At 40.8% G+C, this 13,574-nt stretch overlaps 1 protein-coding gene across 6 annotated transcripts in view; it reads right to left on the bottom strand.

Moving 5' to 3' along the window:
* Positions 1-13,574, bottom strand: part of FRMD4B (FERM domain containing 4B) — a 455,009-nt gene that overhangs the window by 138,730 nt on the left and 302,705 nt on the right. For all 6 annotated transcript variants that reach the window (XM_053599743.1, XM_053599740.1, XM_053599739.1 and 3 more), the window contains 2 exons: positions 9,960-10,025; positions 7,395-7,489 (listed from right to left, as the gene is read on the bottom strand). In XM_053599743.1, coding sequence (XP_053455718.1) covers positions 7,395-7,489; positions 9,960-10,025 — 161 coding nt within the window. The remainder of the gene's footprint in view (positions 1-7,394; positions 7,490-9,959; positions 10,026-13,574) is intronic.

The raw sequence follows: 13,574 nt of genomic DNA, 5'->3' as shown, positions 1-13,574 counted from the left end.
TCCCCTTTCCAAGAGTATATCACATTTTGCACATGTGACAAATGATCTGTATGTAAAATCACTCACTGTAGCATTGTTTGAAGTAGCACAAAGGGTGGAAGTAACCTCAATGTCCAATAGAGTATTGCTAAAAAATGATCTAAAACTGTACAGTAAAATACAACACAGCTATAAGACAGGCTGGAGAAGCCAGGTACCGTGGCTCATGCCTGTAGTCCCAGCCTCTTGGGAGACTGAGGCAGGAGGATTGCTTGGGCCCAGGAGTTTAAGGCTGTAATGTACCATCTTCACACCTGTGAATAGTTACTACATGCTAGCCCGGGCAACATAGCAAGACTCTATCTCTAAAAAAAGAGAAAAGGCTGAAGAGGCTATTTACAAACATGTTGTGAACAATTTCTAAGATACAATATTAAATGAAAAGCAAGATGTGTAACAGTAAGTACAGTATATTGCCATTTTTTAAATTAAAGAAAGAATAGACATACATGTGTGCATGTACATATTTTAAAAATTTCTGACAGGGTGGTGCCTGTGGCTCAGTCAGTAAGGCGCCGGCCCCATATACCGAGGGTGGCGGGTTCAAACCCAGCCCCGGCCAAACTGCAACCAAAAAATAGCCGGGCGTTGTGGCGGGCGCCTGTAGTCCCAGCTGCTTGGGAGGCTGAGGCAAGAGAATCGCTTGGGCCTAGGAGTTGGAGGTTGCTGTGAGCTGTGTGAGGCCAGGGCACTCTACCCAGGGCCATAAAGTGAGACTCTGTCTCTACAAAAAAAAAAAAAAAAAAAAAATTCCTGAGAGGAAAAATAAGGAACTGATAACATGGCTTGCCTTTGGAGTTAAAAAACTGGGTAACATTATGTTAAGCTTTACATTTTTATGAAACATGTATTTTCTCTTTTTTTGAGACAGGGTCTCATTTTGTTGCCCTCAGTAGAGTGCTGTGGCATCATTCGCTGGCCTTGGCCTCCCAGAGTGCTGGGCTTACAGGCCTGAGCTACCGTGGTTGGCTTTGAAACCTGAAATACTATAGATAATTAAGAAGGAGGAAACTTCTGGTTTGACAAAAATCAAGCAGACACAGATAACACCACAGATTTTTAAAAAGTACAGGTCTTAGTCCTCTCTGGGTGCTAGCTCTGTATCTATATTATGGACTTACAAATATTTAAGTATGTACTTATTTATTTACTTGAGAGCCTCACCACGTTCTCTCTAGACTTTGACCTCTAAGGGATCAGAAGGATTGATTGACACTGTGGCTCAGGACTGTTTACATGGCTTTCCAAGGTTGTCCAACTAGTCCTTTTGTTAGACTGTAAATTCCTACAGGGCATAGACCTCATTTTACTTGCTTACATAAAATTCAACTTAAGAACATGCTCACTTTAGTGGGGTGGGGTGTCAGATTGTAACAAAATCTATAATGGGCCAGAAGACATTTTCCAATCAAAAACCCAAATCAGAAAATTCTAAGCCAGTGGTTCTCAACCTTCCTAATGCCGTGACCCTTTAATACAGTTCCTCATGTTGTGGTGTCCCCCATACATGAGGAGTGGTGTCTTGGTACCTAAGACCATCTGAAATATGTGTTTTCCGATGGTCTTAGGCAATCCCTGTGAAAGGGGAAAGGGTTGTTTGACCCCCAAAGGGGTAGCAACCCACAGGTTGAGAACTGCTGTTCTAAGCTGTATTCATTATAAGCAGATAGTAAAAGTGGGCACAAGTAATAATAATAAGAAGAAACTTTCTTTTTTTGAGACAGAGTCTCACCCAGGTAGACTGCCCTGTTGTCACCCCAGGTAGACTGCCCTGTTGTCATAGCTCACAGCAACCTCAAACTTCTGGGCTCAAGCAATCCTCTTGCTTTAGCCTCCCCAGTAGCTGGGACTATAGGCGCCCACCACAATGCCTGGTTATTTTTAGTAGAGATGGGGTCTCATTCTTGCTCAGGCTGGTTTCAAACTCCTGAGTTCAAGAAATTCACCCACCTTGGTCTCCCATGAGCCACCACACCCAGCATAACAGCCATTCATTACTGAGCAACTACTCTCTGCCAGCCCAGCTAAGAATTTCTTTTTTTTTTTTTTTGTAGAGACAGAGTTTCACTTTATTGCCCTCGGTAGAGTGCCGTGGCGTCACACAGCTCACAGCAACCTCCAACTCCTGGGTTTAGGTGATTCTCTTGCCTCAGCCTCCCCAGTAGCTGGGACTACAGGCGCCCGCCACAACGCCCAGCTATTTTTTTGTTGCAGTTTGGCCAGGGCTGGGTTTGAACCCGCCACCCTCGGTATATGGGGCCGGTGCCCTGCTCACTGAGCCACAGGCACCGCCCCCAGCTAGAATTTCTTATACATTAAAGCTATATTATAATAAGTCTGCAAGGAAAGTGGCAAAATAGAAATTTGAATCCAGGACTTTCACTACTGGAGAAAATGAGATGGAGAGTCAATCAGCTTTTATAACTTTTGGCTTACTCTGTGATAACTGAGCAGTTTTAACACTGGGAAAAGTGTATCTTTGTTTCCATAGTTACAAGATAAGCCTTCTGATAAGTGGTCCTCTATCTTTCCTTGGAGGAGTATTATAAAGATAAATAAGCTGATAAAAATAACATAAGGAAGATTCTTAGAACTACTAATTTTGTATATAAAATAAATAAAGGCAGGGGACTGAAATTTAGAGATTCTTATGCCTATTTCATCAAGTTTAGGATGCCACTGATTTAAAGACATATTCCAATTTCAGAGATATGTGTCTTAAAAAGACATATTCCAATTTCAGAGATGTGTGTTCAATGTGTCTTAAAATACATAAAATATTATATAATATCAAGTTCTAAAAGTTTTCTTAGGGAAAATGAGTCTAATTTTGAATTGTCCTTTAGGCTTTTATGTAGAAAAAACGTGGCATCGTTTAAAAAGCATTGTGTATACTTATATGAACTCACATGGAATGGTGTCTAAGAATGAGTGAAGCAAGTTGTACAATAACGTATACAGTATAAACCAATTATGTGAACTGGTGAGGCACAATCAACAAACACTACTAAATGTGGATGAAAATTTTTAGATATAGTTCTGGAAATTACTAATATTAGTTACTCTACAGAAGAAACTATAATGGGAGCATGAGGTAATCAAAAGGGAATGAACTCAGATATTAAATGTTTTTAAAAGAAGATATTCATATATGTATAATATAAAACAATTTTTAATAAGGATAAATTATTTAAAAAATCCAACCACCATCTTACCAACAGGAAAAAGTCTGAAATAATTTAATAAAAAATGAAAATTACCCTTAACACTACCATTGAGATATAGTCAAGGTTACTTATTGCTTCTAACCTGCTTTTCTTCATCAGAAAGTACAACAGAACTAATACCTTAAAAAGACAGTCGTATCCATCCTCATCAACCAAAGCAAGATCAACCAAAGCAAGTTTTCTTTCTGGCTAGAATTATATCCATGTAAGGCCCTTCATCTCAGGACCAGCAAAAGGGACCGTGATAAAGTCACAGTTGTGTTGTTATTTCTTCGCAAAAATAAATCCAAAACTTATTCAGCAAAGCTTTTCAAAACATGGGAAGGAAAAAAAAATGAGATGGAAACCATTATGGTGCCTAGAAGGGCTGAGGCCTCAGGAGGGCCATGACTGCCCTCTAGGGGTGAAAGACTCACCCTGCACACACCACTGCAGAAGGCACTCACCGGCCAGTGTCAACCCAGGATTTCTCTCTCCCTCTAACCCCCAGGGAATTTGTTTTGGTCGGTCATCACTACTTTAATTATACAACCGCAGTCTATTTTTCCATTTCTCTTCTTGGTCTGTGAATGAGTATATAGAAAGTAGCTAGTTTCACTAACAAAATATCCCTCTCAGCTTTGCCTCACTCTATTTAAAGACGTCTACCAAAAGTAAAAGGTGATGGTGTCGAAGCTGGAAAATGCTATTCTGACAGCATCCTGGGAAGAATCTAACTTGGTGGTTTTATGGGTGTGGGGGTGGGAAGTACTGAAAGAAAATACTTTCCAAAAGTATTTACCAAAGTAAAAGGACTAGGCCTGTGACCAAGATATTCCACGGAGACACCTTTAGACATAAGCAATTTTCCAGACCTATTCTGCAGGAAAGTGAAAACGATCAATTTCTATGGCCCCTCCCCCAAACCCCAGCTCATGGCTAGAGCCAGAAAGACATCTTCTCAAATTGGTCCTAATTTAAAAGGAGACTCTGATGTCACTTGCAGGGGAGTGCACAGAGGACCTTCTGGAGCCAGGGTTTTTGGAAAGACTATAACCATTGACTAGTGTAGCCAAAGGAGATAACTGACAAAGAGGCTTGCATAAGTCCTTTTCCTCTCAATATAGTCTTGTCTTTTCTTTTTTTTTTTTGAGACAGAGTCTCACTTTGTCATCCTCAGTAGATTGCTGTGGCATCATAACTCACAGCAACCTCAAACTCTTAGGCTCAAGCAATCCTCTTGGGTCAGCCTACTGAGTAGCTGGGACTATAGGCTCCTACCCAAACACCCAGCTATTTTTTAGAGATGGGGGTTTCACTCATGTTTAGGCTGGTCTTGAACTCTTGAGCTCAAACAATCCACCCACCTTGGCCTCCCAGAGTGCTAGGATTACAGGCAGGAGCCACTGCACCTGGTCATTTCCCAATATAGTTTTGAGAAAGAAATCCCTGGGCAGATAAGGAGGACAGTGGTCCAGGTCATTGAAGGAAGTCATTCATTTTATTCCTTTTCTTTCTGGAGAGAAGTTCTGATTTATACACTGTTAGTTTAAGCTCAACCAAGCTTGGAGCTTTTCCAGAAGCCTTCCATAAAGCCAGGAAGCTCTTTCCCAGCCTGCCATAAACCTTGCAGTTTAAGGACACTTCGATACTGCAGTCATGAGTCAGGATTTTCTGTGGCCTGGGGGTGTCCTCCCATTTATGTGACTCACAGTGCTCACCTGTGATGTTGTTCACATGATCAGGCCAATGTCTTCACCATTGGGCAAACGTATCTTGTTCATTATCATGTGGTACATTTGCTCACAAAATACCTCTTATCTGGAATGCCATCTCCTCTCCCCTCTTGCAGAGCCAATTTTAGTTACATTTCTGTGTGAAGCCCACTCTAGTCCTCTTTCAGCTACTTTGAACACTCTCTTACTGCCATGGCTATGGACAATAATGTGGTGGCTGTTTGATATTGTGGGCCTGTGCTATGAGCCTTGCATGTCTTACCTGATTTAACCACTACTTAATATTAGAACCCTATTACAACAGATGCCTAATGTGGCACTTACTATATAGGTACTACTGTTAGTATTACTATAGAGGTACTATTAGTCCAGTGTATAGATGAGAAAACTTTAGTGACAGAGATGTTAAGTGACTGGCCTAAGGTCACACAGATACCAAGATTCCATGATACCTGCTCTTGCCTCCCTCTTAACCCTCATCTTGTACCACTCTGCCTCTTACTCTCTAGGCACACTGACTGTGTTTTTTCTTTCTCAGAAACAAACCAAAACATACTATAGAAGTCAAGCTCAGCCCCACTGAGACTTTTGCACTGGCTTTTATTTGGATTGCGTCCCCAGTCTGTTGCAGCACTGGGTCTTGCTTTCCATTATATGTCACTTCCTAGAAGCCACCCTACCTCACCCTGTCTAAACCAACCCTCAGCTTTTCTTGATCATGGCCTCCTATTTTATGTTCTTCAATGCATGTATAATTTCCAGTATTTTCTCATTTATCTATTTGTTTACTCTTTGTGCTAGTCTATACCACTGCAATATTAGTTCCACGAGGGAAGGGACCTTGTCTGTGTTGCTCATAGCTGAATCCTGGGGACTAGAACACTTGGCATTGAGCAGGCATTTGAGAAACATTTGTTAAGTGAATAAATTACTCTTGATACTTATGCTCTTAATCCCTACTCTCCCTAAATTACTGTGCTTGTAGCAGTTACAATTTATACCATACAACTAAGCCATTATGTATTTATGGTTTTATGTGTTATCCTGTTTGCTAGCATTTCATTCACATTCAGGATCAACCTCCATGTGTGTTTGTGTTCAATCACTAATTCATATGAAGTGTTTTTGACTTTCCAGCTCAAGGTTATAGTCAATAGGCATCTGTGTTTTCCACTTCATCCAACAGAGGACAGATCATCATGAATCTCTCCACAGTAGCTAATGCATGAACAGATCCTTCTGTGATTTAGAGTGAAGGGGGGGGGGCATGGCCAATGAACTCTTTTTCCGCTTTGTTGAACCCTCTTCAGGAAATATCCATAGTCCAGAATCACAAATTTCAGGTTTTTCTGTCTTCTGACAATCTAGATGCCTGTTTCTTATCCAGCTCAAGTCCCGGGCCTGTTGGCATTTCCTGCAGGCTCTGGGTTCAAGTGTCACCCAGGTTGGAAGTAATCAGAAGCCACAAGGTGTTGAAAATAATAAACTCCTTCTTGAGATTACTTTCCACCTGGTTAAACTGAACAACTGAAAAAAAGCACTTCAATTGGGAGCTTCATGGAAAGAATGCTGGGTAGTTGGCCAACATATTTTGTGTCTGGAACACATTTTCTTGAATTTTAATATTTAAGAAGCTCTTTGGAAACTAACTCCAAAAGGGGCAAGGATTCCTCTGATAATGTATCAGGTTGCATATAATGCAGGTAAGTTTGACTGAAATAAAAGAGACACAGACACTCACACACACACACACACACAAAGAGCCAGGAGCTAGTAAATCCAAATACATTCACTTACATAGAGTTTTAAATTCCCATGTATTTATTTTTATATACTGCCTCATTTCAGAGAGGATTTGTATGACTGATAAATATACACAATATCCAGTCACTTAGCATAAAACGTGAAAGGAAAAGAAAAAAGATAGTAAAAATGCAACATAAAATGGACCTAAGTGGTGGTGGAAAAGATCATTTCATATTAAACTACATGCATATTTTCAAGTGAGTCACAAATTTGCTTTTAAACTGTCTTCCTACCAACACCAAAACATTGATTCAGTTTCAAGATGTGAGTGGCTAACAATGTGGTAATTCTATCACTGATATGAAAGCTAAATTAGAAGCACAACCTCAATCAAAGACATGTGAAGACAATCAATAATAACAATGAATAACAAAATCATTGCTACAAATTTCTGAAACAACATTTTGAGTTCTTAAAATGGTCAATATTTCTTTTCCTCTTCCTTTGCAACAGTCAGAGGAGAAAAATCTTGTATTAAAAAACCTTTAAGCAGAACATATTCTAATTCTTGGAGCATTTTTTCCCCTTTTCACTAATCGTAAATGACAGGAAGTAGGTAGTCCAGGCAAACAGTAAAGAATGAAATGAAAACTATTAAAACACTTACGAGTCATCTACAAACGTTATTCCAAAGTACTCCTTTTCTTTCAGGTTGAAATGTGAAGCCACAAGGTCCAGCAATTCCCTTGATAACAGTTTGGGCTGTCAAAACAAAAATCCGGTTAGAAGCAATTTGTTTGCCTCTCTCTCCCACTGCTCAATAGTTTAAAGAAACTTCTGTTTGTTTTTAAATACCTGCCGATTTTCTGATTAGGTTCATTTGCTATAGATCACTCTGTAAGAGTTGAGGGAAGGAGAGAAGATGGGAATAGGAATGTTAATAAGATCATCATTTTCATGTATTTGCAGCTCATTTGAATACCTTACTTTTCCCCTCTACGGTAACAGTATGCTTTCTGATATGTTGGTGTTTTGGAAAAAACACTCTTTTATATGTAGCATGGTGTGAGTGCCCAAGACCAAGAGTATTAAACACTTCACTGACTAGTTACCTGAGATACTATAAAAGATTGTAGGTCACGTCTATAATCCCAGCACTTTGGGAGGTGAAGAGGGGAGGATCACTTGAGGGGAGGAGTTCAAGACCAGCCTGGGCAACGCCGGCCCCATATGCCGAGGGTGGCGGGTTCAAACCCAGCCCCAGCCAAACTGCAACAAAAAAATAGCCGGGCGCCTGTAGTCCCAGCTGCTCGGGAGGCTGAGGCAAGAGAATCGCGTAAGCCCAAGAGTTAGAGGTTGCTGTGAGCTGTGTGACGCCATGGCACTCTACCTGAGGGCGGTACAGTGAGACTCTGTCTCTACAAAAAAAAAAAAAAAAAAAAAAATTGTGTAAATAATCACTTGATGGTGGCCAGATGAAGAAGCTCAAGACCCTAGGTTGAAGCCACAGAGGGAACTAACAAATGATAATAATAACAATAACCATTTATTATGCTGAACTCATATTCATTATCTCATCTAATCCTTATAATAAGCGTGTGAGATAGGGCTTTTTATTTCCATTTTATAGATGAGTCAGACAAGGCCAAGAGAGGTTAAGCACCTTGCTTGATGTTACATTGTTAGCAAGGGCAAGGATTTGAACTTCCAGTTCTGTCTCATTCCAAAGCCTAAGCTTTTCCTTTCTAAGGATCAAGTAAGTGTGCTCATCCAACACGTTAGCAACAGCAGCATTTACTGAATGCCTAGGGAGAAGAGGTATCTAATCTGTGAGCTTTTGGGAAACATTGGGCCCCAGCGGAAAAGCATGGATTGGAACCGACAGAATATCTATCTAGACTGATAATGGATACTGGATTTACGGGTACTGGGGAATGAAAGGGTGATTGCTGCTAAGTACTCCAGATGGATTCTTCTTGAACTTTGAGCCAAAGAGTACACTATGATGGTTTGAAGGTTGGGTGTTTGTTGTTGGGGAAGAAAAAATGGACATGATTTAGAGAAAAAAAATAAAAAAAAGAAACAGGTAGAAATCTAGACTAAAAGATTTGCCTACTGAGAAACTTTGGTAAAACTACTGTTGCCCGTCTACTTTGGTGAAACTACTGTTGACTATACTATTTTTACTCTAGGCCTAAGCATAGTGGGCTAGGGACAAGCCTCGGAAGGGAAAAGAATTTAGGTTTGGTCAGAGGAGGGAATTCTAGCTTAGCTGTAGGTATGGTCTGTCTGCAGGGACTTCCACAATTTCTCAAGACTCTTGGTCCAGAGTATTGGTTGAATAGGAGAAGCATCAACAATTAAAATAGCATCATTCATATAGTGCTATATGTATTACAAAGATATTTTACTTCCATGTATAATCTAGCTTGGTTTTAACTCTAATTCTGTGATGAAGACTAGGCTGTCTTAATCGTGGCTCTTAACTTGCACAATGCCATGCAGCTGGAAAGTGGCAGAATGCAGATTCTCATATCACAATAACTCCTTCGGGAAAGTATTATGATTCCCAATCTACTATAGAGAGGTTCAGAGAAGTAGTCATTTGCCCAGGGTCACACAGCTACTTAGTATCAAGCTGAGATTGAAACCTACATGTCTCCGAATCCATGTCGCCAAGTTAAAACTACTCTTATGGTCCAGATATGGTGGCTCACACCAGTAATCCTAATAATTTAGAAGGTTGAGGTGGGTAGATTGCTCGAGCTCAAGAGTTTGAGAATAGCCTGAACAAGAGCGAGACCCTGTCTCTATTAAAAATAGAAATAATACAGCTGGGCATTGTGGCAGGAGACCTAGTCTCAGCTGCTAGGGAGGATGAGGCAAGAGGATTGCTTGAGCCCAAAAGTTTGAGGTTGCTGTGAGTTATGATGCCATGGTATTCTGCCCGGGGTGGCAGAATGAGACTTTGTCTCAAAAATGAATGAATGAATGAAAGAAGTAAATAAAAAACTACTCTTATAAATAGACCAAGCTTTTTTTACTTTGAAGCTGCTCCTCCTTAATCAATCCTGAGACATTGGCTTTGAGGCACAGATAGCAGCCTGAACACAGACCAAGAGGCTCAGAGAGGGAAACAGGCTGGGGTATCCCTGTGTAGCCAACACCTACCTGTGCTAAAACCTACCTGCACGACACCTCCCTGGATAATACCTGCCCGGGCAGCACCTACCTGAACCAGCAGCTCCAGTCTCCTGTCATCCAGGAGGTGCACCTGGCAGTGCCTGCCTTCTGTCATCTGTGGAAACAAGACAGTAAGAGTGGTGTCAGGGACAGGGCTGGCAAGCAAACCTGCTCGAATGCGTATTATTTATTTTATATAGTACATGCTCAGTCTAAAAATGGCCTCAGTTGAGTTAATCAACAAACTTGGCCAGAAACAGATTTATTATATGGCACTAACTTGGATTTAAAAGAAGAAAAGAACAGAAAACAAAGGCTAGTCTATATATTGAAAAAGTAGCACCTATACATCATGCCAGGTTCAAACAATGTACACAAAATTATACATGTATTATGAAAAGAAGGTCTTCCCAGAGGAAACTACTGCATTTTTTCTCAAATCACTGTTTTTCAAATGAAAAATGCCTTACTCATAGGTGTGTTTTAATAAATACCATGCACTCATTATTATAAGAAGAAAAACACAGACTAAAATTAAAGTAGAAAGTATCACTGGGTGTGGTGGCACATGCCTATAGAATCAGCTACTTGGGAGGCTGAGGCAGGACGGTCTTTTGAGCCTAGAAGTTCAAAGTCACAGTGAACTATAATCAATCTGTAAATAGTCACTACACACCAACCTGGCCAAAATAACAAAACTGTGTCTCTTAAAAAAAAAAAAAAGTCCAAGTGCAATGGCTCAGACCTATAATCCTAGCACTCTGGGAGGCAGGCAGATTGCTTGCGCTCAGGAGTTCCAGACCAGCCTGAGCAAGAGTGAGACCCCATCTCTACTGAAAACAGAAAAACTAGCTGGGCATGGTGGCCAGCGTCAGTTGTGGTCTCACTCTTGCTGTGCACTAGGATGCCATGGCATTCTACCTAGGGGCGACAGAGTAAGACTCTGTCTCCAAAAAAAAAAGAAGAAAAGAAAAAGGAAAAAGTCTCTATTTTGGAAACTTTTGTCCTTTGCCTTCCTTCTTAGTATATATCACCACTGTAGTTAAAAACGGTGAAGATACATAATTAAGAATAGCTCAATGAGCTCGGTGCCCATAGCTCAGTGGTTAGGGTGCCAGTCACATACACTGGGGCTGGCGGGTTCAAACCTGGCCACAGCCTGCTAAACTATGTCAACAACAACAAAAATATAGCTGGGTGTTGTGGCAGGCACCTATAGTCCCAGCTACTTGGGAGGCTGAGGCTAGAGAACTGCTTAAGCCCAAGAGTTTGAGGTTGTTGTGAGCTGTGATGCCATAGCACTCTACTGAGGGTGACATAGTGAGACTCTGTCTTAAGAAAAAAAAAAAAAAAGAATAGTTTGATGTATAAGTTTTCACTTATATTTAATTTTTTATCACTTAAAATCGCAATACTGGGAAATATTCATTGTAAAATATTTGATCAATTCACAGAATGCCAAAATTTCCTTTGATTAATTCATTCTTCAAACCATTTTATCTGCAGAAAACCCCATCCTGTCAGTTTTGTTTTGTTTTTGTTTTTTTTGACACAGAGTCTCACTATGTCGCCCTTGGCAGAATGCCTGGCACCACAGCTCACAGCAAACTCCAGTTCTTGGGCTTAAATGATTCTCTTGCCTCAGCCTCCCGAGTAGCTGGGGCTACAGGCACCTGTACAAGGCCTAGCTATTTTTTGGTTGCAGTTGTCATTGTTGTTTAGCAGGCCCAGGCCAGTCTCGAACCCGCCACCTTTCGTGTATGTCGCCAGTGCCCTACTCACTGAGCTACAGGGGCCGAGCCCATCTTGTCAGTTTGATGAGAATCTTCATAGATTGCTTTTCTGTATTTTCAAATATATGTGTACATATTAAAAATGTTTTCATTTTACATATTTTACTTTAATACATATTATTATATTGAATATATTGTTCTACAAATGAAGTACTCTTAATTGTTTTTGTAACCATCCAGAAAGGTAGTATGAATACATACCTCTGTATGTATAGCTCCGCGTGTGTAGGTGTGTATATTTCTTTCTTTTTCAATCCAAGTATTAGTAGGACTATGTTATACTCACTTTTTTTGTTTTGTTTTTTTTTGAGACAGAGTCTCACTCTGCCGTCTTAAGTAAAGTGCTGTGGCGTCATAGCTCACAGCAATCACAAACTCTTAGACTCAAGTAATGTTCTTGCCTTAGCCTCCCAAGTAGGGGACTACAGGCTAGTCCCACTGAGCATGGCTATGCTCGGCTAGCTTTTCTGTTTTTAGTAGAGACGGCATCTTACTCTTGCTCAGGCTGGTGTCTCACTCCAGAGCTCAGGCGATCTGTCTGTCTCTGCCTCCCAGAGTGCTAGGGTTACAGGTGGGAGCCACCGCGCCTGGCATAAACTCACTGTTTTTACTCTTGCTTTTTAAATTCAGCATTTCTTGGAGAGCTCTTGAAGGTCAGCACATATAGATGGGGCTCATTCTTTTGAAAGGTTCAATTATCCTGTGGATATATGATAATTCAATGAGTATCCTGCTGAGAAACACTTAGGTTGTCCCCACTCTTGTGCTATACAAGCAATGCCACCGTGAACTTTGCACACTGGGCTTTGTGCGTGGTGGTGGAATTCCTGGGTCACTTTTGAAAAGCAAGGGCAGCATTTTGTCTCTCAGCTGTTCTGCAAAACTGTAAGACTTGGAAATACGTAGAAACCAGGTACATAGAAACAGCTTCTATTACTGAGGGCCACCTGTGTACTCAGCATTGCACGGTGTTTTTTTTTTTTTTTTTGAGACAGACCCTCAAGCTGTTGCCCTGGGTAGAGTGCTGTGACATCACAGCTCACAGCAACCTCCAACTCCTGGGCTCAAGTGATTCTCCTGCCTCCACCTCCCAAATAGCTGGGACTACAGGCGCCGGCCACAACGCCCGGCTATTTTTTGGTTGCAGCCATTATTGTTGTTTGGCAGGCCAGGGCTGGATTTGAACCAGCCAGCTCAGGTGTATGTGGCTGGCACCTTAGCTGCTTGAGCCACAGGTGCCGAGCCGCACTGGGTGTTTTAAATAATTTCTGAGCTTCACAGTTACAATCTGGAATTGGTATTATTACTGTCATTTAACAGATGAGGAAATCGAGGCTTGGAGTAGTATATGTAACCTGTTTTCAATATAAAATACACTGATTTTTACATTTACGCATTGCTCTAATAGTGTTAAAAGTCACACAGCTGGTTAGATCATGGCATTATGGTGATTCAGCCCACAGGAACCAAGTAGGCAAAGAGGTAAGTGAGAGCAGAGCAAACTATGTGGTCCTATGGCCACAGATTCTTTTCTTACCTCTGCAAAACCAAGATCAAGTACACATCTTCAGTGGGAAGGAGAAAGAGAACAAACCTTTGCTAGTTCTAGTCACTGAGCTGGGCACTTTATGTATCTTACCTCGTTAAAGTGCTAAAAAGATCAATAACATGGAAAAATCCCCATTTTACAGATGAGAAAATCAGGGTACACGGCTCATGGTAATTTATTCAAAGTTACCTGGGCAAGAAGATCTGAATTAAAGTCTAACTGAAAAAAGAAAAAAAGATCTTTTTTTCCCCTCCTACTTTCAATACTAGAGGAGGAAATAAATAAGAGAAAAATTAAATGTATCAGTTTAAGTCATTTTACT

Source organism: Nycticebus coucang, chromosome 8 (assembly GCF_027406575.1).
Source record: "Nycticebus coucang isolate mNycCou1 chromosome 8, mNycCou1.pri, whole genome shotgun sequence".
Lineage (NCBI taxonomy): Eukaryota > Metazoa > Chordata > Mammalia > Primates > Lorisidae > Nycticebus > Nycticebus coucang.
Note: the sequence above shows the minus strand (reverse complement) of the source record. Positions and strands in the feature narration are given on the sequence as shown.